The sequence below is a fragment of the Molossus molossus genome, unplaced genomic scaffold (assembly GCF_014108415.1).
Source record: "Molossus molossus isolate mMolMol1 unplaced genomic scaffold, mMolMol1.p scaffold_m16_p_22, whole genome shotgun sequence".
NCBI lineage: Eukaryota > Metazoa > Chordata > Mammalia > Chiroptera > Molossidae > Molossus > Molossus molossus.
Genome location: NW_023425358.1, coordinates 5,883,590 through 5,906,228, shown reverse-complemented (window position 1 = coordinate 5,906,228; position 22,639 = coordinate 5,883,590). Strand labels below are relative to the sequence as shown.

At 44.6% G+C, this 22,639-nt stretch overlaps 1 protein-coding gene and 1 long non-coding RNA gene across 2 annotated transcripts in view; one reads left to right on the top strand and one right to left on the bottom strand.

Annotated features, from left to right (window-relative positions):
• JAM3 (junctional adhesion molecule 3) overlaps positions 1–21,854 on the top strand; it is a 75,946-nt gene extending 54,092 nt beyond the window's left edge. Inside the window, exons 2-9 of the mRNA XM_036276377.1 lie at positions 12,261–12,326; positions 12,788–12,901; positions 15,924–16,076; positions 16,430–16,632; positions 17,426–17,525; positions 18,918–19,047; positions 19,129–19,183; positions 19,543–21,854. Coding sequence (XP_036132270.1) covers positions 12,261–12,326; positions 12,788–12,901; positions 15,924–16,076; positions 16,430–16,632; positions 17,426–17,525; positions 18,918–19,047; positions 19,129–19,183; positions 19,543–19,578 — 857 coding nt within the window. The 3' untranslated portion in view covers positions 19,579–21,854. The remainder of the gene's footprint in view (positions 1–12,260; positions 12,327–12,787; positions 12,902–15,923; positions 16,077–16,429; positions 16,633–17,425; positions 17,526–18,917; positions 19,048–19,128; positions 19,184–19,542) is intronic.
• On the bottom strand, positions 5,142–22,322 carry LOC118639829. The gene is made up of 4 exons (XR_004961301.1): positions 22,185–22,322; positions 11,735–11,891; positions 7,112–7,169; positions 5,142–5,189 (listed from the first exon to the last, which is right to left on the bottom strand). It is a non-coding gene; the product is annotated as an uncharacterized LOC118639829 (long non-coding RNA).
• Between the last annotated feature and the right edge of the window lie 317 nt (positions 22,323–22,639).

Genomic DNA, 22,639 nt, shown 5'->3' with positions numbered 1-22,639 from the left:
TATGTTTTATCATCTCTTGCCACATTTCTTGTCAAGCATGCACACATATAAAACCACACAAATGTTAATTCATTTTCTTCATAGTGTCATGGGGAAAAGAGGGACGTGTAGACAATGCATTGTGATGGAAACAGTGTTGGACTTGGAGTCTGAGGACACAGCTTGTGTATTAGCTATATCACCAGCTGTGGGCTAGAGGAAATCACTTAGCTACTTCATTTCTAAATTGAAAATGCTACTACTTGCCCTTACTATCTTGAAGGGTGTTCTGAGGAATGAATTAGAATTATCCTCACTTCCTTTCCCACCCTGAACTGTGATATCTCCCATAGCCGTGGTTTCAAGAATAAGAAATAATGCATTGTAATAGTCCATTTTCAAGCTTGATGCCTCTGGATATACAGAATTTATTTAATGTTTTTCAAACAAGTAGACCCAATGGGAGATGGAGTGACAACTGGTGCTGCTAGAATAACATTAAGAAAGGCATAGAGGGCAAAAACAGGAAGAGAGCAATGTGAGGCCGACCGTGGCCATCGGGCTTTCCCATCCTAGCGCGCGCCCTCCGCGCTCCTTCGCTCCTTCGTCTCCCTCTCTGCCCCGGGTCTGGTGACGTGGCTGTGTGTCGGGTATGAGGTATCTCCAGGCAGAAAGCTCATACTGCCGTTCACAATGGTGTTTTTTGCTTGTTAAAATAAAATCAGAGGTTTTTGGGTGGTGTTTACAGAAAAAAAAAAAAGGAAGGAAGGAAAGGAAACAAGAGGCTCCCCTCCTGTGTTTTAGCCTTAGCTTGACACTGGCTAGTTTTATAATTACTATCGGCTTGAGAACACACCAGCCTGAGGTCAAGTCTTCTCCTTAAAATAGTTGGAAATGTCATTCTGTGTGGTTTTATAAACCCTTTGTCATCTCTGCTGGCTTGCAGCGGCAGCCCTTCCAGGAGTGAACTCCATTGTCTAAGTCCTCAGAATTCATCCATCCCATAGCTGGGATTAAATACCATTGAACCAGAAGACCAACAGCCTTTGCTAGCTGTGAATTCCAGCATACCTTGTTGCTCAAAGATTTAGAAGTTCTGGGTTTCTTTTAAAGCAAGGAATCATCATTTTTATATTTTTATTTATTTTTCTGCTTTTTCTTGATGCTTTTCAGTTTTCTCCTTTTCATTTCTTCTAGTTCCCTTCTTTCCTCTTTCTTTCTTTTCTTCCTTTTTCTCTTTTAGCTTACCTCTCCTTTACCTGCTTTAGACCTCATATTGAATTTTCTTGGGATTCTCATTCATATTACTCATGTATTCAGGGTTAGTATATTTTCTGGCCTCAGGCCTGAAGCCATTAAGTTAGAAACTTACTGCCAGTATTATCCTGATTCCAAAACAAGATAAGAACAATACAAAGAAAGAAAATTGTAGGCCAATATTCCCGATGAACACAGATGTAAAAGTCTCCAACAAAATATTAGCAAACCAATTTCAGCAAAACATTAAAAGGATTGTACACCATGGTCAAGTGGGATTTATTTCTGGGATGCAAGGTTGGTTTAATATTTGCAAATCAGTTAATGTGATATACCATACAAACAAAATGAAAGATAAAAATTATATGATCATATCAAGAGATGCAGAAAAAGCATTTGATAAAAATCTAGCACCTGTTTATGATAAAACTCAGCAAAATGGGAATATAGGAAACATACCTCTATATAATGAAGGACATATCTGAGAAACCCACAGCTAACATCATACTCGTGACAGAAATTAAAAGCATTTTCCTTGGGATCAGGAACAACAAAAGGATGTTAATTTTCACCACTTTTATTCAACATAGTATTGGAAGTCCTAGCCACTGGAATCAGAAAAGAAAAAAAAAGACATTGAAATTGGAAAGGAAGTAGTAAAACTGTTATTATTTGCATGTGACATGATACTATGTATGGAGAACCCTAAAGATTCCACCAAAAAGCTTCTAGAACTGATAAATAAATTCAGTGAAGTAGCAGGATACAAAATAAACATTCAGAAATTTGACCTCATCCAAGGATGTGTTTGTTGATTTGAGAGAAAGAGAGAGAGAGAAAAACATCGACATGAGAGAGGAAGACATTGATTGGTTGCCTCCTGTATGCACCCTGACTGGGAATTGAACCCACAGCCTTTTGGTGCATAGGACAACACTCCAACCAACTGAGCCACCTGGCCAGGGCCTGATCTTCTGTTTTTATGAGAATGCTAGCCTGATTGGATTAGGGCCTCTAATGGCCTCATGTTAATTTATCAACTTTTGTTTGTTTATTTTTTTTAATCTTCACCCAAGGACATTTTTGCATTCATCTTCAGAGAGAACAGGAGGGAGAGAGGGGAGGGGAAGAGAGAGAGAGAGAGAGAGAGAGAGAGAAAGAGAAAGAGAAACATTGATGTGAAAGAGACACATCGACTGGCTGCCACCCACACAACTCCAACCAGGGCTGGGGGCAAACTGCAACCAAGGTGCATGCCCTTACTGGGAACCGAACCTAGGTCTCTCTGGTCCACGGGCCCACGCTCTAACCTCTGAGCCAAACCGGGCGACATATAGTCACATTCAGAGGATTAGGGGTTAAGGTTCAACATGAGGTGCTCCTGTGTATTGGGGGGCACAAGCCCATAAAAGAGTCTGAGGGACTTGTGAGGCACTGTCACGGTGACCAGTATATGCTTTATGGGAGTCCCAGGAGGAGAAGAAAGGGGAAGGAAGAGGCAGAAAGATTATTTGAAAATAACTTCCCCAATTTGATTTATGTCATGTATCTACAAATCCAAGAAAATACGTGCACTCCAAGTAAAATGAACCTAAGGGGACCCACCCTGAGACACATAATCAAATGATCAAAAGCCAGAGATAAAGAATCTTGAAAGCATCAAAGGAGAAGTGAATCATTACATAAAAGGATTCTCAGTAAAATTATCAGTAATTTCCCATCAGAAACATTGGAGGTCAGAGGACAGTGGGATGATATATTTAATGTATCAAAAGGGAAAAAAACCACAATAAGTGGGAAGTTTCTATCTGGCAAAACTGAGGGAGAAATTACGGCATTCTCACATAAACAATAGCTGAAGGAGTTAGTTACCACTAGAACTGCTCTACAGAAAAATACTCAAGAAACTCATTCACGTTGACATGAAAGAACATAGTAACACAAAACTGTGAAGACACAAAGATCTTCAGTAGAGGTAATTATAGACACATATAAAAGCTTGTCTTATTACAGTTTTGGTTTGTGAGTGCAGTTTTTAATTTCTACAGAATTTTAAAGACATGCATAAAAGTAATTATAAATCTATGTTATTGATAAGGCATCCAATGTATAAAGATGTAGTTTGTGTCATCAGTAGCATAATGGGGAGAACAAAGCAGATTTTTTTGTATATAACTGCAAAGTTAAATGGGTATCAATTCAAATTTTAAGATGTGATAATAATCCTCATGATAACCACAAAGCAAATGTCTTTAGAGGAAATGAGAGACAAAAAATAACACACAGAGACAAGTGGCAAAATATCAGTAAAGAGTTTTTAATCAGTTAATTACTTTAATTAAGTGTAAATGGATTGAATTCTCCAGTTGGCAGAATTTAGAAAATGCCTTGATCCAACTACATGTTGTCTACTTTAGGTCTAAATACAAATAGGTTGGGAAAGTGAAAGGATGGAAAAAGATATCCTATGCAAATAGTAACTGAAAGAGAACTGAGGTGGCTCTATTAATAATCAAAGTAGGCTACTAAATATTTATAAGAGACAAAGAATGATAATACATATTGATGAAAAAGGGTCAGTTCACCAAGAAGATAGTTAATAAACACATTCATCAAACATCTGAGCTCCATAATATATGAAGCAAACATTGACAGGATTGAATGGAGAAATAGGTAGTTTTACAAAAACAATTGGAGATTTCAGTGCCCCATTCTGAGTGAGGGATAGAAAAGATAGAAGACAGTAAGAAGATATAGGACTTGAAATATGGTGGACCAGTTAGACCAAATAGACACATCTATAGAACATTGTATCAGCAACAGCAGAATACACATTTTCACACATGCACATGGAACATGGTACAGGATAGACCATATATTAGGCCAACAATAAGTCTTAATTAAAAAAAAAACACACACACATAAAGTATCTTTACTAATCACGTTGCAGTGAAATTAAGAATAAATGGAAGGAAACTAAAAAATTCACAGATATGTGGAAAACAACACAATCTTTTAAAAAATAATATGTTTTTATTGATTATTTTTTAGAAAGGAAGGGAGAGAGAGACAGAAACATTGATGTGAGAGAGAAACACTGACCAGCCCCCCTACTGGGTATCCGAAACCCAGGCACGTGCCCTGACTGGGAAACCAACCAGGACCTCTCAGTCCATTGGAGGACACTCAATCCACTGAACCATACCAACTGAGCAGTAAACCACCAATGGGTCAGAGAAGTTACAAAGGAAGTTAGAAAATACTTGAGAGAAATGAAAATCGAAACACAACCTACGAAAACTATAACAATTCAATGAAAACAGTGCTAATAATTAAAATACTTATATTTCAAAAAAGAAAGATCTCAAATCAACAGTGTTACATCTGAAGTAACTGACAAAAGAACAAACTAAATCCAAAACTAGCAGAAAGAAGGAAATAATAAATATTGAGCTGAGACTAATAAAAAGAATAGAAGAACAATAGAAAAAATCAATGAAAACCGAAGTTGCTTCTTTGGAAAGAGCAACAAAATCACAAACCTTCAACTAGACTGACGAAGAAAAAAGGCTAGAATTACTAAAATCAGAAAAGAAAGTGGGGATGTGACTACTGATTTTAAAGAGAGAGATAGTTACATGGCAATCCTATGAACAAATGTACATCAGCAGATTGGAAAACCTAATGAAATGGACAAATTCCTAGAAACATACAGCCTACCAAAACTTAGTCATTAAGAAATAGAAAATCTGCCCTGGCCGGTTTTGCTCAGTGGTTAGAGCCGTCGGCCTGTGGTCCAGAGAGACTCGGTTTTGGTTCCCGCCAAGGGCACGTACCTCGGTTGCAGTTTGTCCCTGGCCCTGGTTGGTTGTGCAGGTAGCAGCCACTCGATATGTCTGTTTCACGTCGGTGTTTTTCTCTCTCTCTCTTCCTCTCTCTTCCTCCCACTCTACCTGAACAAAAAATGGAAAAATGTCCTCAGGTGAGGATTAAAAAAAATAAAAAAGAAAGAAAATCTGAGTAAACCTACAACTTGTAAGGAGACTGAATTAGTAATCAAAAGCAGAAAATTTTGGACCACATGGTTTTAAACATTTAAAGAATTAGCACCAATCCTTCTCAAATTCTTACAGAAAATTGAAAAGGAGGAAATACTTTCTGACACATTCTATAAGGCCAGCATTACCCTGATGTTAAGAGCAGACAAAGATGTTACAAGAAAACCACAGAGCAATATTTCTTAATATTGATGCAAAAATATTCCAAGAAATACTAGCATACTGAATTCCACAACATATTAAAAGGATTATATGCCATGAATAAATGGGATTTGTTCTCAGAATGCAAGCATAGTTTAACATATGTAAATCAGTTGAGTGATATAGCACATTAATAGAATGAAAGAAAAGAATGACATGACCATCTCAATTGATGCAGAAAAAGCATTTGACAAAAACAACATGCTGTCATAATAAAAATGCTCAGTAAACTAGGACAAGAACAGAACTTTGTTAACATGATAAAGGCCATATATTAAAAACCCACAGCCACAGTCGTGCTACATAACGATATTTTGGTCAACAGTGGATCACTTGTGTGATGGGATTATAATGTATCTGAAAGATTCCTATTGCCTGGTGATGTTGCAGTGGTCATAACATCGTAGCATAACACTTTACTCAAGTGTTTGTTTTCATACCAGTGTAAATAAACCTATTGTGCAGCCTGTCGAGTAAAAGTAGCATACACAATTATATTCAGTACATATTTACCTGATAATTATAATAAGTACAGTATTTACTGTACTATACATTTATTTTAGAGTGTATTTTTATAAAACCGTGTGCCGTGTTATGCCACCAGCAGCCTCATACATCGTGTGTGTACTGTCTCTTGATTATATCATGTCATGCTTGATTTAGTCTCATGTTATTTTATAAGTTTAGTGTAGCCTCAGTGTACAGTGTTTATAAAGTCTACAGTAGGGTACAGTAATATTCTAGGACTTCATATTTACTCAGAACTGACTCACTGACTCAGCCAGAGCAACTTCTAGTCCTGCAAGCTTCATTCATGGTACGTGTCTTATACAGGTGCACCATTTTTAATCTTTTATACTGTACTTTTACTGTACATTTTCTATACTTAGATAGGTTTAGATACACAAATACTTACCATTGTGTTACAGTTGCCTACAGTATTCAGTGCAGTAACATGCTGTACAGGTTTGTAGCCTGGGAGCCATGGGCTATACCATATAGCCTAGGTGTGTAGTAGGCTAGACCATCTAGGTTTATGTCAGTACACCCTAGGATGTTTGCACAATGATGAAATCACCTAATGATGTGTTTCTCAGAACATATCCCCATCATTAAGTTGTGCATGACTATAATGCTATTATTAATAGGGAAAGACTAAACAGTTTTCCCTGAAGATCAGGAGCAAGACAAGGATACCACTTCTATGCTAATAGTATTAGTATTTCTACCCAGAGCAAGTAGTCAACAAAAAGAAATAAAAGCTATAAGAAAGGAAGAAGTAAAATGATCTCTATTTATAGATGACATGACCTTATATGTAGAAAACCCTAAATATTACATCAAAACAAAGCCTGTTAATAATGGGGGAAACAAAACAGAAAACAAAACCAACATACAAAAAATCAGTTGCATTTCCACACACTAATAATGAGCAATCAAAAGGAAATTAGGAAAACAATCCTCTTTACAGTAGCATCAAAAAGAATAAAATACTTAGGAATACATTTAATCAAAGTGAAAGACTTGTACACTGAAAACTAAAACAATAGTGAAAGAAATTAAGATACAAATAAGTGGAAGATATCCCATATAAAATTTAATGTTGGTAACCCTACCTGAAGCAATCTACAGGTTTAATGCATTCTCTATGAAAATCCCAATGATGTTTTTTTTCTGAAATAGAAAAACATATCCTAAAATTGATATGGAATCTTAAAGGACCTTAAATAGCCAACATCAACTTGAAAAAGAGGTTGGAAGACTCACATTTCCTGATAGCAAAACTTACTACAAAGCAACAGTAATCAAAACAGTGTGGTACTGGCATAAAGGCAGACATATGGACCAGTGGACAGAAAACAGGGCCAAGCTCGTTGAATGGGGAAAGAGCAGAATGGAGAAACAAACCATGGTACATCCATACTCAGCAATAGAAAGGGCTGAACTATTGTTATGCACAAGTTGGATGGATCTAAAGGGCCTTGTGCACCAATGAAAAAAGCCAATCTCAAAGTCACCTGCTGCATATTTTCCTTTATGTAACATTCCTGAGTGATAAAATTATTTTAAAGTGGAGTCCTGATTTATTGGGGATGGCCAAAATAAGGCATTACAGGCATACCTTAGTTTATTGTTTCACAGCTATTGTGTTTTTTAATAACAATTGAAGGTTTGCGGCCACCCACCCTGTTTTGAGGAAGTCTATCGGTGCCACTTTTCCAACAGCATTTGCTCATTTTGTGTCCCTGTGTCACAAATTTTGGTAATTTTGACAATATTTCAGATGTTCTCATTTTATATTTGTTAGGGTCATCTGTGACAGTGATCTTTGATGTTACTATTGTAATTGTTTTGGGGTTGCCCATATAAAATAACAAACTTAATCGATAAATATTGTTTGTGTCTTTACCAACCAGACCTTTCCATCTCTCTCTGTTTCCTTGGGCCTCCCTAACTCCCTAAAATACAACAATATTAAAATTGGTCCAATTAATAACCCTACAATGATCTCCAACTGTTCAAGTGAAAGGGAGCGTCACATGTCTCTCACTATAAATCATTAGCTAGAAATGATTAAGCTTAGTGAGGAAGGCATGTTGAAAACTGAGATAGGCTGAAAGCTGGGCTCTTGTACCAAACAGTTAGCAAGGCTGTAAATGCAAAGGAAAAGTTCTTGAGGGAAATTAAAGTGTTACTGCAGTGAACTCGCAAATGATAAGAAAGCAAACAGTCTTATTGCTGATATGGAGAAAGTTTTAGTGGTCTGGATAGAAGATCAAACCAGCTACAACATTCCCTTAAGCCAAAGCCTAATCCAGAGCAAGGCCCTAACATTCTTCAGTTTTCTGAAGGCTGCAGAAGAAAGGTTTGAAGCTAGCCCACATTGGTTCATGAAGTTTAAGGAAAGAAACTGTCTCCATAGTATAAAAGTGCAAGGTGAAGCAGCATATGCTGATGTAGAAGTTGCAGCAGGTTGCCCAGAAGATGTAGTTAAGCTAATTAATGAAGGTGTCTAAACAGATTTTTAATGTAGATGAAATACCCTTAGATTGAAGAAGATGCCATCTAGGACTTTCGTAGCTGGAGAGGGGAAGTCAGTGCCGGTTTCAAAGCTCTGAAGGACAGGCTGACTCTCCTGTTGGGGGCTAGTGCAGCTGGTGACTTTCAGTTGAAGCCAGCAGTCAGTTACCAATCTAAATACTCTGGGGCCCTTAAGAATTATGCTAAACCTACTCTGCCTATGTCTGTAAATGGACAACAAAGCCTGGATGACAGCATTTGTTTGCAACTTGGTTGTCTGAATATTTTAAGCCCTTTTCTGAAACATATTGCTCAGAAAACAAAGATGCCCTTCAAAATGTTCCTGCTCATTGGCAGTGCGCCTGGTCACCCAAGAGCTCTGATGGAGATGTACAGGGAGAGTAATGTTGTTTTGTGCCTGCTGACACAACACCCATTCTGCAGCCCATGTAACGAGGAGTAATTCTGACTCTCAGGTCTTATATTCAGGAAATACATGTCATAAGGCTGTAGCTGCCATAGACGGTGATTCCTCTGGTGGATCTGGGCAGAGTACACTGAAAACCTTCTAGAAAGGATCCACGATTCTGGATGCCATTAGGAACATTTATGATTCCTGGGAAGATGTCAAAATACCAGCATCAACAGGAGTTGGGAAGAAGTTGATCCCAGCCCTCATGGATGATGTTGAGGGGTTCCAGGCTGCAGTGGAGCCGTAACTGCAGAGGTGGGGGAAATAGAAGTAGAAGTAGAGCTGATGTGACTGAATTATTGCAATCTCATGATCAAACTTCAGTGGATGAGAATTTGCTTTTTTTTTTTATCCTCATGTGAGGACATTTTTCCATTTTTTATTCAGATAAAGCGGGAGGGAGAGAGAAGAAGAGAGAGAGAAACATCGACGTGAAAGGGACACATCGAGTGGCTGCCACCCACACGACCAACCAGGGCCAGGGCCAAACTGCAACCGAGGTACATGCCCTTAGCGGGAACTGAACCCGGGTCTCTCTGGACCACAGGCGGACACTCTAACCGCTGAGCCAAACCAGCAGGGCGATGATAGCATTCTTTAGCAGTAACGTGTTTACTAATTAAAGTATGTATGTTTTATCTGGCCGGTGCGGCTTAGTGGTTGAGCATTGACCCATGCACCAAGAGGTCACTGGTTAAATTCCCGGTCGGGGCACATACCCAGGTTGTGGGCCTGATCCCCAGTGGGGGGCATGCAGGAGGTGGCCAGTCAATGTTCTCTCTCACATCACTGTTTCTCTCTCTCTCCCACTCCCTTCCCCTCTCTCTGAAAATCAATAGAACATATTTTTAAAAAGTTATATTTACATAAAGTATGTATTTTTTTTAGGCACAATGCTATTGCACACTTAAGAGACTACAGTATAAACATGACTTTTATATGCACTGGAAAACAGAATTCATGTGATTTGCTTTATTGCAATATTGGCTTTATTGTGGTGTTCTGGAGCTGAACCCGCAATATCTCTGAGGCATGCCTGTGTGGGAAAAGAATTAGAGTTCCAAAGAAGGACTCTCAGCTTGGGACTCACCAGACCAAGGACCCAGCTGTTGTAAGTGACCACTTAAGCTACAACTTCACTTGCTTGTTGTGGTCCTTTATTCTTGGATCTTTGGGGGATAATTGTCTTCTAAGACTGGCATGCAGCTGCCTGTGAAACTTACCCCAGGTGGTGGGGCAGGAAAGGGGTGGGCAGCAGCATTCCCCTCAGCTGTGGAGTAGAGGGATGAGAGAGGAGTATTTTCAGTATCTGGGGCTGTGTTACTTTAGCTTAGTTAACCTTGGATATTTATTGTAAAGAATGTATCTTAGTTGGCCTTGAAATTCAGCACTGTTGCAGACACTTGAATGACTTTTGTGGTCTTTTGTCCTCAAGTTCACGTTACCAACTCGAGGGTTTCCACCATGTTGATGGGTCAGCTTCTCTCTGTACTCCACCCCTGTTTCTCTGTGACTATAGAAACTCTCTTAATTCATTCTCTTAGCTTCATACTTAAAAGAAAGGATTAGATCGGGTTGCTAGTTACTGTCCAGTTGGGCAAAGTTCCCCTTTGATAACTTTTGGCTCAGAGGCGGATCCCTGGTCCTTTAAACCAGAGCTTTGGTGCCTCATCATCTGAAGCACAGTGGTCACCCTGTGTGTCTGTGTCACTTTCCTCAGAAGGAACTTGCGATATTTTTACTATTAGTGGGCTACAGGGGGCACTCAGATTGAGGGAGAAATAGGAACTGCTATACAGGCATGGGGTTTCTTGCCTCCCAAAGGGATAGCTCATGGCTAACCAAAACAAAATATTACCTTAACTTACGCTCGTTCTATAACCTTTTGGAGAAGTGTTTTAGAAACTAATAGCAACTCAGGTACATTATAGTTTTGATATTTACTCCTTTTATTTGATTTTTCAAGGCTTTTATAATTATTGAAATCTTACTAAATAAGAATGAATCAAAATATATATTGGAATGTATGCATGTAGCTGGACCATAAAAGATAATTTTAAAAAGGAGAAGAATAGCCCTGGCCGGTTTGGCTCAGCGGTTGGAGCGTTGGCCTGCGGTGCAGAGAGACCCGGGTTCGGTTCCCGCTAAGGGCACATACCTCGGTTGCAGTTTGTCCCCGGCCCTGGTTGGTCGTGTGGGTGGCAGCCACTCGATGTGTCCCTTCACATCAATGTTTCTCTCTCTCTCTCTTCCTCTCTCTCCCTCCCGCTCTATCTGAACAAAAAATGGAAAAATGTCCTCGGGTGAGAATAAAAAAATAAATAAAATAAAAAGGAGAAGAATAGATTGTTGTGAACTGCAGTCCACCTCCTGTAAAAGGAGTTCGAAAGCAACTGAGAGGAGAAGTCTTTCTGTATATTTTCTTTATCTGATATAGTCAGTTAAGATCCATAGACCTTTTTAAGGGTTTTATGTATGAAAGTTCTTTGGGGATGGCATATTTTCCTAGGGGCCAAGTAGCTGAAGAATGACACTTTGTAGGCGATCAGTGTACCTACTCGATCTGCTCTCCAAGAAAATTGATGAAGACATTTTGAGACCAAGAAAAATGGTTTCTATGTTGAAACACGAGAGCCGGCTGGGTTCTGGAAGGGACACCATGCAAATAGCGCATCTCAATTCCATGAACAGCGTCATTTAGCTTCGCTTTAGGAAAACCACCATGTTATCATATTTCCCACTTTACCAAAGGCTGATGAGACTTCCTGATGGGTAGGAGCCTCTGGGTTAGATACGTGGCTAGTGCAGGAAGTGGTCTCCTAGTTGGTTGGTGACTGTAAGCAGAGGTGTTGACGACGTGCCAGGCCAGGAGTTTGGACGGTGTCGGTCCACGGATGAGAAGCCTGGAGGGGAGGGGAGGCAGGAGGGAGGGTGACAAGGTGGCTCGTTTAGATCTGGATGATACATGTCAAAAGGATTAACAGTGATTCTAAGCAAGAAGGAAATTCTTAGAGGAAAAGCCTTTAGAGCTCGCGGGGGGCTACATTCTGGGACTGAGGGGACAGTGACTCCTCAGAGCCCTTCTCTTTCTCTTGGCTTCTTGCTGTGAAGGCCACACTGAGAAAGCAGTCAGCCTGCTGTGTCTGCGTGTCTTTGTTTTGGAATATAGTATTTTCTCTTCCTTCCAATAAAGAAGGGAAGAGTCTGACCTCAGTCTTTGCTGTTTTAGAGCCACAATGTGCTGATTTTACCTTTTTTTTTTTCTCCTTCAGGCTGCTTGATAGGGGCTGTGAATCTCAAATCCAGTAACCAAAACCCAGTGGTACAGGAGTTTGAAAGTAAGTATGAGGGAGACTGAGCATTGGGAGAATGGGCACCATCTAGTGGACATTCGCAGTCTTGCAGCCAACTCAGGGCAAACGCACATACATGTAGTACCGGAGCGATGTGCAGGTGGGAGTGCAAGAGTGTCAGTGAGGCGGGGTGTGCGTGAGGCCACAGAGGGCACTGCAGTTTGATAATGGCTCCAGCCTGCCCTGGCTTTGTGCTTACACAACATGGACATTTCTATTACAAGCGGAGAACTAAGGAGAATTTCTACTGTGTGGTTAAGGTTCTTGCTCATCATCTCTCATTGTTCTGGCTGAAGTTAACCGTTGCTTAACGTCTGTGGGAGCCTGGAGATGGCTGGGTTGTTGAGCTGCACGCAGGACTCCGGACTCCGGACGGCTTGCGGCCGGGCTGGTGACCCGAGCTGTTCCGCTTTCACTGACAGCTCCTTTTTCTCTTTGCTCACTAGGTGCCGTGCTGTCCTGTGTCATCACAGACTCACAGACAAATAACCCCAGGATTGAATGGAAGAAAATTAAAGATGCTCAAACCTCATATGTGTTTTTTGACAACAAAATACAGGGTATGGTCCTGTAGTCCTCTCCTTTGTGCTCCGGGCCCAGGCACGCCTCATGGCCGGAGACTTGCTTTCCTGACTGGCCCTGCATCTGTAGCCGGATTGGTCTTTTTGTTTTGCTTTATTTATGGAAAATTCAAACATAAAGGTGATAAGAATAGCATATTGAACCTCCTTGACCCTGTCACCCAGCTTCCACACGTACCAATTTATTAGTTAGGATTTTACTCTCTCTGCAAAATATCTTTATGAAGTGTCAGAGTGAACATTTTCCTGGGCCATCTTTTTATCGTGATCTAGGGCATTAGGACATAAGTTAAATGAGTTAACTGGAAGGACCATGGGACCGCAAGGAGACAGGAATCTGATGAGCACGCACCGCACTGAGAAAGCATTTGCTAGACCGGTTAGCAGGGGTTATTCTGTGTCAGAATCAAGGTTAGCATAAGGCGCTCAGGCTGCCTGAGTGGGGCAGTCCAGGTAGTCACAGAAGCTTCCCAGAGGTAACCTCCAGGCAGAGGTGAAGAAGGCCGATAGCCAAGCAGGAGGGTGCGGCGTGGCGTGGAGAAAGGTGTTGGGCAGGAAGGAATGTGAGAGAAGCGGAGCAGCACATGGCAGCTTGGCTTAGCAGACACTGCAAGGGCTGCGCCATCACAGGGCATAGGAAAGGAGGAGGGGAAGGACCCCAGGTGAAGGTGGAGGGTGCCAGGGCCAGACAGGAAGCCGTGAATGCCAGGCAAGACGGGACAGACCCTGAGGGGCCACTGAACGATTTGAGGAGGGAAGTGACATTACATTCAGGCCCCAGAATGACTGAATTGGCCGCTTTGTAGAGAAGAGATTGGAGGCGGGAAACGTGGAGCAGGGGCACCAGTTCTGAGTTCTTGTCAAATCCAGGAGGGAGCAGTGGGGCCTGGGCTGCGGTCCAGGCAGTGTAGAGATGGAAGGGAGGAATCGCAGGCGGTTACCATGATGCGGGAGGAGAGGAAGGGACCCCAGGAGGCGGGACATGCCATCAGTCTGAAGGGGGAAGGAGTAAACATGCGGTCAAAGCAGGTAAGTTGTAAGTGGGTGACTTCCTGTTCTCCGGGAAGTCGGTAGTTGAGGTTTCAGAGATGGGAAGGAGATTTTGTGGAAACACCCTAAGGTCATGGTCTTTCTGCTTTGGATTCTCAGTATCATCTGGAGTTGTAGGCTCTGAAAAATAGTTTTGGCCCTGGCTGGTGTTTCCCAGTGGTTAGAGCATCAGACTAACCACTGAGTGGTTAGAGCATCGAAGGGTCACGGGTTCAATTCCTGGTCATGGGCATGTACCTGGGTTGCAGGTTCGATCCCCGGCCTAGTTGGGGCACATGTGGGCAGTGTCTCTCTCACATTGATGTTTCTCCCTTCCTCCCTCCCTCCCTCCCTTCCACTCTGTCTAAAAAGCAATGGAAAAATATCCTTGGGTGAGGATTAACAACAACAAAATGGTTTTGTTTTCCCACCAATATCTTCCCCCACCTCCTATTTTTGAAGAGAGAAATGTTATTCTCAGGAAACAAAGCAGTTTTCTCTGGCAACTCAGGCTCTTCGTGATGAGAAACCAAATGGGAATTTTTTTTAAAATCCTATTTCTGGGAATTAAACACCTTACTCTTAGCCTGCAGGATTGGAAAGTATTTATCACACAGAATGCGAGGGCTGGAGGAACACTTGAATCTGTGTGGTCTTTTCTCTGCCTCAACACAGGACTAGACCAGAAACATCCTTCCGGGTTTTTGTTCACATGTTCTTACATGATCCAATCCATCTTCTTGCTTCTGGCCATCCTGGCGGGTGTGATGTCTCATTGTGGTTTTGATTTACATTTCCCTGATGACTGAAGATACTGTGTCTTCATGTGCTTGCTGCCATTTGTAGATCTTCTGAAAATGTCTATTCAAATCCTTTGTCCATTTTGATTAGGTTATTTGTCTATTTATTGTTAAGTTGCAAATTCTTTAGATACAGGCGCCTTGTTTTATTCTGCTTCACCTTGTTGCGCTTCACAGACGTTGCTTTTTTTTTTACAAATTGAAGGCAAGACCCTCTCCCAACAAAAGGATTACGACTTGCTTTGTTGTGTGACTTGCTTTATTGCGGTGGTCTTCAAGGTGTGCTGTATTCTGGACACTGGTCCTTTGTCAGATACATGATTTGCAAATGTTTTCTCCCACTCAGGACATTGTTTTCACTGGCTTGTGTCCTCTGAAGCACAGAAGTTTTTAATTTCTATGACAGCCCAGTGAAGGTGACGGTGACTGTGCTGCTCTTTTGGTGTCACATCTGAGAAGTCACGGTCTAGCCTAAGGTCATAACAACTTTTTTTTTCCTAAGAGTTTCATTGTCTGAGCTCTTCAGTAAGGTTTTTGATGTCTGTGGTGTGAGGTAGGATCCCAACTTCATTCTTTGCACGTGGATTCCAGTTGTCCCCACACCATTTGTGGAAAGGTCGGGTTACTTAATGTCGTTTGTTTTTTGTTTTGTTTCAGTTGGGAATCCCTGCTGAGAATGATGAGAAGGAAATGAGGTCCATGCTTTAAAAGCAGATGCTTATGGCCTTGGCCAGTCGTTCAGTGGTTAGAGCATCAGCCCGCAGACCAGAGAGTCTCCAGTTCGATTCCTGGTCAAGGGCACGTACCTGGGTTGCAGGTTTAACCCCCAGCCCCAGTTGGGGTCCAGTGGAAGGCAACCAATCAATGTGTCTGTCTCACATCGATGTTTCTCTCCCTCCTTTCCACTTTCTCTAAAAATCAACAGAAAAATATCCTCAGGTGAGGATTAACAAAACAAACACAAAAAATCAGACTCTCATAATGAGTCCTTTGACACATCAGGTGCTATTCTGGCGTTCAGTGTCCTCAGAGAGCTCACTGCTGTGATAAAGGGACAGATAGAAGCCAGTCTGCAGGCTTCTCGCTGAGGCATCAGATGCTGGCCCAGGAACCTTCAAGTGGCAACGATACCTTGAAAGAGCCTCTCAGTGCCCGGTGTCTTCTTTCTACAGGGGACTTGGCACACCGTGCAGAACTATTGGGGAAAACTTCACTGAAGATTTGGAATGTGACCCGAAGAGACTCAGCTCTTTATCGCTGTGAGGTGGTTGCTCGAAACGACCGCAAAGAAATGGATGAGATTGTCATTCAATTAACTGTGCAAGGTAGAAACTCCTGTCAAGTTAAAATATGTTCCCTCTTTCAGGCCCCAGGAATGTGTATATAGAAAAAAATGAACTCTTACTGTCTTTCCTTCTCCACATCCCTGAGGGCATCACATGACGGGGGGGGGGGGTGGATGGGGGGCGGGCTTTGACCCCTGAGGCTGCTTGAGTTGGGGGAAGATGGGAGGGAGTGGAGGCCTTGGGGTTATGCTTGGGGGCCTGACCATGGGACGGCAGTGGCGCAGAATCCCTTGGCTGGCTTTCTTGCTCTGGAGGCAGATTTATTGCAAACTTCCAGGAGAATGCTATAGCTGAGTTGCTGCTTTTAAACAGCACCTGTGTTTCTCCTGCAGTGAGGCCAGTGTCGCCGGTGTGCACAGTACCCAAGGCAGTGCCCGTAGGCAAGGCGGCCACGCTGTACTGCCAGGAGAAGGAGGGCTACCCGCAGCCTCACTACAGCTGGTACCGCAATGACGAACCCCTGCCAAAAGACTCCAGAGCCTACCCCAGATTTAAGAATTCCTCTTTTGTCATAAACTCTGAAACAGGCACTCTGGTAAGATCTCCTGTGAGAGGTGAGGACGGAAACGTCTGGGCTGGAGCAAGGGAAGCTGTAGTGGAAAGGGGAGGTGTAGGCAGAAGGTAGCTCTCACAGGTGGGTGCTAACGGCCCGTCAGAGGCCCTGCAGGAAAAGGGTGCTGTAGGTTGAACAGCACCTGTGAGACAGAGCAACTTGGTTCAGGCTGGAGTTTGATGCTAAGGGACTGCTCATGGCTTTAGGCACGGCATTGGCACTGTAGTTAAGATGAAATTCCGTACGTTCTAGGGACACATACTGAAGTACTTGTGGATGAAATGTGTCTGGAATTTGTTTCAAAATAATCCAGGAGTCTCGGCGGGAAGGGGCGGGCGGGGAGGCGAGCGCAGGCCGGCGGTGCACAGCGGCCAGCCTGCCGGGCAGCAGGCCACACCAGGCCTCTGGCCGCGCACCCCACTGGGAGCAGGGCCCAGGCTGGGCAGTGGGGCCTGGGCTGGGGGCTGCTTGAGGAGCAGTCATTATCACAGCCCCTTTCCTGAGCGAAAGTTTAGCTCAGCATCTTATCCTGGACGGTACTAGGCTTTGATACTCCCTTTAGCAAAGGGGCTCTGTTGTTCGGAAGCTGCCAGGCAAGGTTCCAGGAAAGAACCTAGACAGTGACCTGGAAGCCGAAGGGAACCCAGAACAGAGGAACAGACATTTCACCATGTTCTGGACTTAGCACGTGGGCAGGTGGGGGCGAGCGCTTCTCGGCTGCCCGTAGAGGCCTGCCTCGGTCGGCGCTGGGTCTCACCCTGTGACTCCCGCCCAGGTGTTCAGCGCCGTCCACAAGGAGGACGCGGGCCGGTACTACTGCACCGCTTCCAACGACGCGGGCTCGGCCAGGTGCGCGGAGCAGCGCATGGAAGTCTGTGAGTCTTCCCGAAAGGGTTCCTCTGAGGACTGGCACTGACTGGGCGTCGTCAGTTTCGCGTCAGACCTCCAGCTTAGACAGCCGCCCTGCTCTACTCCGTAGCTAGATGGGTGGGTCCCCTGAACCCACTTGGGCGCACTGAAAGGGAAGCTGAGAATCAGCTGCGGTCTCCGCAGTGGTCCGTGCAGCATGTGAGCCCCTCAGAACAGACTTTCCAGCGCCTTTGGTGGTGGAAGCATGGCTAGTAATGTCACTATTAGCTGTTTAATAAACTCCATGACTTTGTCATTGATGAAAGCAAGGTGTGTCCTCTTCAGAAATGTATCCAGTTGTGACCACTTTGCAGTAAGCTGAAAGTTTTAGCCGCAGTGATTTGCCCTGTTCTGTGATGATGCTGTCTCCGTGGTACTGGTGCTAAGGGGAGGTGCTGAGCCGGAATGGGGGCAGGTGGGCATGTCTGAAGCATGTGGGGACCTCTCTGTGTCCCTCCCACCTCCCACGTGGAGCCCCCCTGAAGAGCAGTGTTTTCCAAACTTGCGCGTTGCAAGAATCATTTGGGAGCATGGTTTCCGATTCAGATTCTGCACCCCCCACACATGGAATCGATCCAGGGGGTCTTCTTGTCTGTCAAGTTTGGGAGACTCCTCTAGGGTAGGAGGAAGATTCCTGGGCTTTGCTCTGGACCTTTTGAATCTCTAGGGATGTAGCTTGGGAATTGAGATTTAAAACCAAAATTACCAGTTGATTTTTAAACATACACTCATATTGCAAACTGTCACACAGCGTGAGGGAGAATTCTCAACTTCCTTTTGTTGCTATAGCCCCTGCATGTTCCACTGTGTGTGTGTGTGTGTGTGCACGAAGGGAACAGCCCTTCGTGGCCATACCCTGAACGGACTGAGTACCTTTGCCCGCTACCCAGAAATGAGAGCAGGGAGTCAGGTTTCCCCAGGGGCTTGTCCGAGGCCAGGCACCAGTGAGGGGAAGGTCCTGCTCTCGCCTCGGGCTTTCTGCTGCTTGAAACGAGCTCTCTCCCCTCAAGTAATCCATAGCAGAGGGACCCTGAAAATGAGGAATTTCTCTTCTTTAAGTCTCCTGGCCCCTAATTCTGTTTTTAAAGTGTACCCATTTCCTCCATCAACAACATTTTCAGGGATTTAGCCAGAGGGTTTTTAAACCTTTTATACCAACCAGGCCCTTTCACTACAGTGTCAGGTCTAACAGTATCTGAACTGTAGAGACCTCAGTACTTTCACAAGTGAGAGCGGAGGACCGGGTCCTGCGTGTTCTAGGGGAGTCTCCACGTGTCCTCACTTAGTTCTTCTGGCTGGGGTCAGGGTCTTTATAAAAATACAGTGTATCTTCTCCTCCCTCACCTCCCTGCGACCAGACGACCTGAACATCGGCGGGATCGTCGGCGGGATTCTGGTGGTCCTTGCCGTGCTGGTCCTGACGACCGTGGGCATCTGCTGTGCGTACCGGCGCGGCTACTTCCTCAGCAGCAAGCAGAGCGAGGAGAGGTGAGCCTGCCTTTTGTGGGGACACGTGGGCATGAACATGGTAACCAGTAGCCACTGAACTGCTCTGTGCTTCTGTTTCAGTTACAAGAATCCAGGGAGGCCCGACGGAGTGAACTATATCAGGACAGAGGAGGAGGTATGGAGGGAGGGAACACAGAGAGTTCATTTCAGGAACTCAGAAATCAAGGGGTTCCCAGCAGGGAAAATGACATTATTCCTTGGAAACCAAGTGGGTCCCTAGGAGAAAGGTTTTCCTAGTTACATTCCAGAGCCCGAGCCGTGCTCTTCAGAGGAGCGTGTGCACACGCTGATGCATTCACGCATCAGGGCAGCTTTTGCCGTCACGTGTTAAGAATGCTCGCTTTGATTTTCGCCACTTTTCCTTCAGGGAAATGGTGCATTTGACTTCACCACCGTGTTTCCTTCCCCATGACCCCACCAGGCCCCTCGGTGGGTGGAGGATGGCCGTGCTCTAACTTCCTGTTGGCCTTGCAGGGCGACTTCAGACACAAGTCGTCGTTTGTGATCTGAAGGCTCGGTGGGGCTGGAGCACACGCGACTCTTCACTGGAAGCTGTGGAGCAGCTCCGAGCAGCGCACGTGGGCACAGCCAGACACTCGCGCAGCTTTGTTCTGGCCAAAGTTGACCGCTCCTCCTCTTACCTTCTAACAAGCCACACCGGTACAAGAAGTCCCTCAAGACGGGCTGGCGTCACAAGGACAGGCTGACTCCCCGCTGAGCGTGAGGGTGACCTGAGGCTCTGCCCACAGGCTCTGCCGGGTGCCGTGGGCCTGGGTAGCCCGTTTCTTTGCCTCTCACTGTGGTCAGCCGGGGCACGCACGCTGCCAGGGGTGGCGAGGGGTGGCGAGGGGCGGCGGGAATCCCAGTGTGAAGAAGCTGGATCCAGTGCGCCCAGAGAGAGGCTTCTCAGGAAGGACCCTGTCTCAGCGGCTCAGTCCTGCGCCAGGTCTGAAAGGCGTCCATCTTGTGGTCGTGTCCATCTTGGAGAACATTTTGGGTCAGCATTTTATAAAAACAACCAAAATCAGAAAGGTAAACTGCCTGTCGGAGTAGGGGCCTCCTTACCTGTAGGACCCCTGCTTGTCCATGGAGGGTTTCAGTGTTTAAGGAAACCTCCCCCTCAGCCTAAATGTGAAATGGTACAAAGTATTCTGCTTTTCTATGGGTGTTTCTTTTATAGAATTTTACATTCTAATTTTGCTAAACATGTATTTTGGTTATTGAAAAGACAATTTCTATTCAAACTGTAAATATGTTGTCATAAAATGTTGAATAACCTATTTTTTTTTTAAAGTTGAACTTACAGTAGGAGTTCCAAGCTATTTGTGTTAAATTGGAGAATGTCAGTATTGAGAGTGTCTTACCCCAAGGAATTGCTGGAACATTCCTCTTCCCACAAGTGCTTTAGCATTTCTCACAAGAGAATTATGCCCTCGATATATCAGACCATTGTTGCTTAGGAAACCCTTAAAAACTCCAGTTAAATAATGTCCAAGTCTGTCATCTCTCCAAAGAAACACAGAGCTCCCTGGCACTGCTGTGGCCGGGCCCCCGGAAGCTGTGGACACGGTGCCGCCGTGTTCGTCAGCTCCTGGGGTTGAGGCGGTGCCTGTCTGCGGTGCTGGCCTAACCCTGGGGCGGGCGGCACGTCCCCACCGCGACGTGCACTCCGCACCTGCTGCTGGGTTCTGAGCACGGCCCTTTCTGCTTGGGGATGGCTCGCGAAACAAAAGCTACTGCTGTTTGGGTTTTAAACTTATTTAACTTATTTGTGTAGTTCACAACACTGTCCAGGGCCAAAGGCAGTTTTGAATCGTCTGTCAAGTGTAATATTTTTTAAAGACGACGAATCCCACTGTTCCTCTTTGCCTTGAAGGAAGTGCCAACACCGCAGGTTCCGCCTCACTTGACAGCCAAGTGTTGTGCAGCCTGGGCCACAGCCTGGTGCTGGGGAAGGGACCGTGCCTGAATCCAAGGCCGTGTTCTAATGTGGATCTTAGTTTCCGTCCACCCCGGACACTGCCCTCTTGTGGGGGACGTTAGGGCAGTCCAGGGCCCTGGTTCTTCAGATCAGGTCGCCCGGCAGACATGTTCTCCTTGTGCCGTGCAGCGAGCTGAGCGGGGGCTTCTCAGGCGGAGGCCTCGGGCTCCAGTGTGCTTAGGGGGTAGTTTGTGTATAGAACATAGTCATCTTGAGATTAAATTTCAGTTGTTGTAATTTCTTATACTTTGAGGGTTTTTAAAGTCGAAGACTTGAGACCTGTGTTGACATTTGTGTCACGTGAAATACTGTGCCACGGGGAAGCTGGCAGAGGCGGTGGCAAGTCTCCATAGCTGCTCAGTGCTGCCTCCCCGTTTGCATCTGTGTCTTGAATGCTCGGAGTTAGGACTGTCCCTTCACCTTCCCTCTTCCTGGTGGAAAGGGATAGCGTCCCTTTTCTTTAATTCTTGGGGATCAGCACCTCAGCCTCGACCTTGGTTGTCAGAGAGAGGGCAGCCTTACCGCCTCTTCCTGTGCCCTGAAACCCACCCGGTGCCACGTGAACTTCTTGGTCAGGGCAGGAAAGTGAAGGGTGGAGCCTGGGAGGTGGTTGCCTGTTACTGTAAACATGTAGACAGAAGAGAAACATTCATGTTTTCCAATGTGAATGTGACCAAAGGCTTGAGGTCTGAACAGGGCTGCGGTGGCCCTCGGCGTGGCCGTTGCTGTGCATAGATATGGCAGACTTGTACTAACACACCCCTGAACTGGTCTTTGTTAAACCTCATTTATAAAAGCTTTTTAAAAAATCAACTTCGCCTCAGCATTTCTTTCTTACTCCCTCCCCTGTGGGTTTACCCTTCTGCCTGCTGTTCTGTTCAGGGAGCACAGAGGCCCACCTGCACGGTGCATGCAGGGGGCTCTGGGCTCCCTCTGCTGGTGGCTGTCTGCACAGTCGCCTGTGGGAGAGCGTGGGTGGGTCACAGCGAAGCTGCACCCCTCAGACACAACTGCCATGTTCATACCGAAAACAGTCACAGTGACGCTGTGCTTTTAGCACTTGGATTCAAGAGTGAACCAAATGAATTTCTGGTCATGGTTGGTGAAAACACAGACATACGTGTTTTAAGGTTACCTGGGGTGTCAGCAGCGGAGACGGACGCCACGCTCTTCGTGGAGCAGTCCTTGCAGACTAGCAGCTCAGATTAGCGCTAGTGTCATCAGGGAAAGGGACACGACGCATGTTTCCATGTTGTTAGGAGGCAGACGGTATCTGTCTGGGGACACAGGCAGGGGGACAGGTGGACTGAACCTTAAAGAAAAAGTCTTTCTTTTTTATTAACCTAACAGGAAAGATTTGGTTTTATTGTTAAATATTTTATGTAAATTAAAATGACTACCAATAAAAGCCTTGTTCTAAAAATAGAAACGTTCTATTGCAAAAGAATACTAAAGGCTGTATTTATGCTTAACCTTTATTATTGGCTTAGAAAGCTGCACACTTGTCAAAAAATGTGTAGTTCATAAATAAGAATAGAAAAAATATACAATCAAAACCTTGTCATTACATAAGGGAAACTATCTACTATA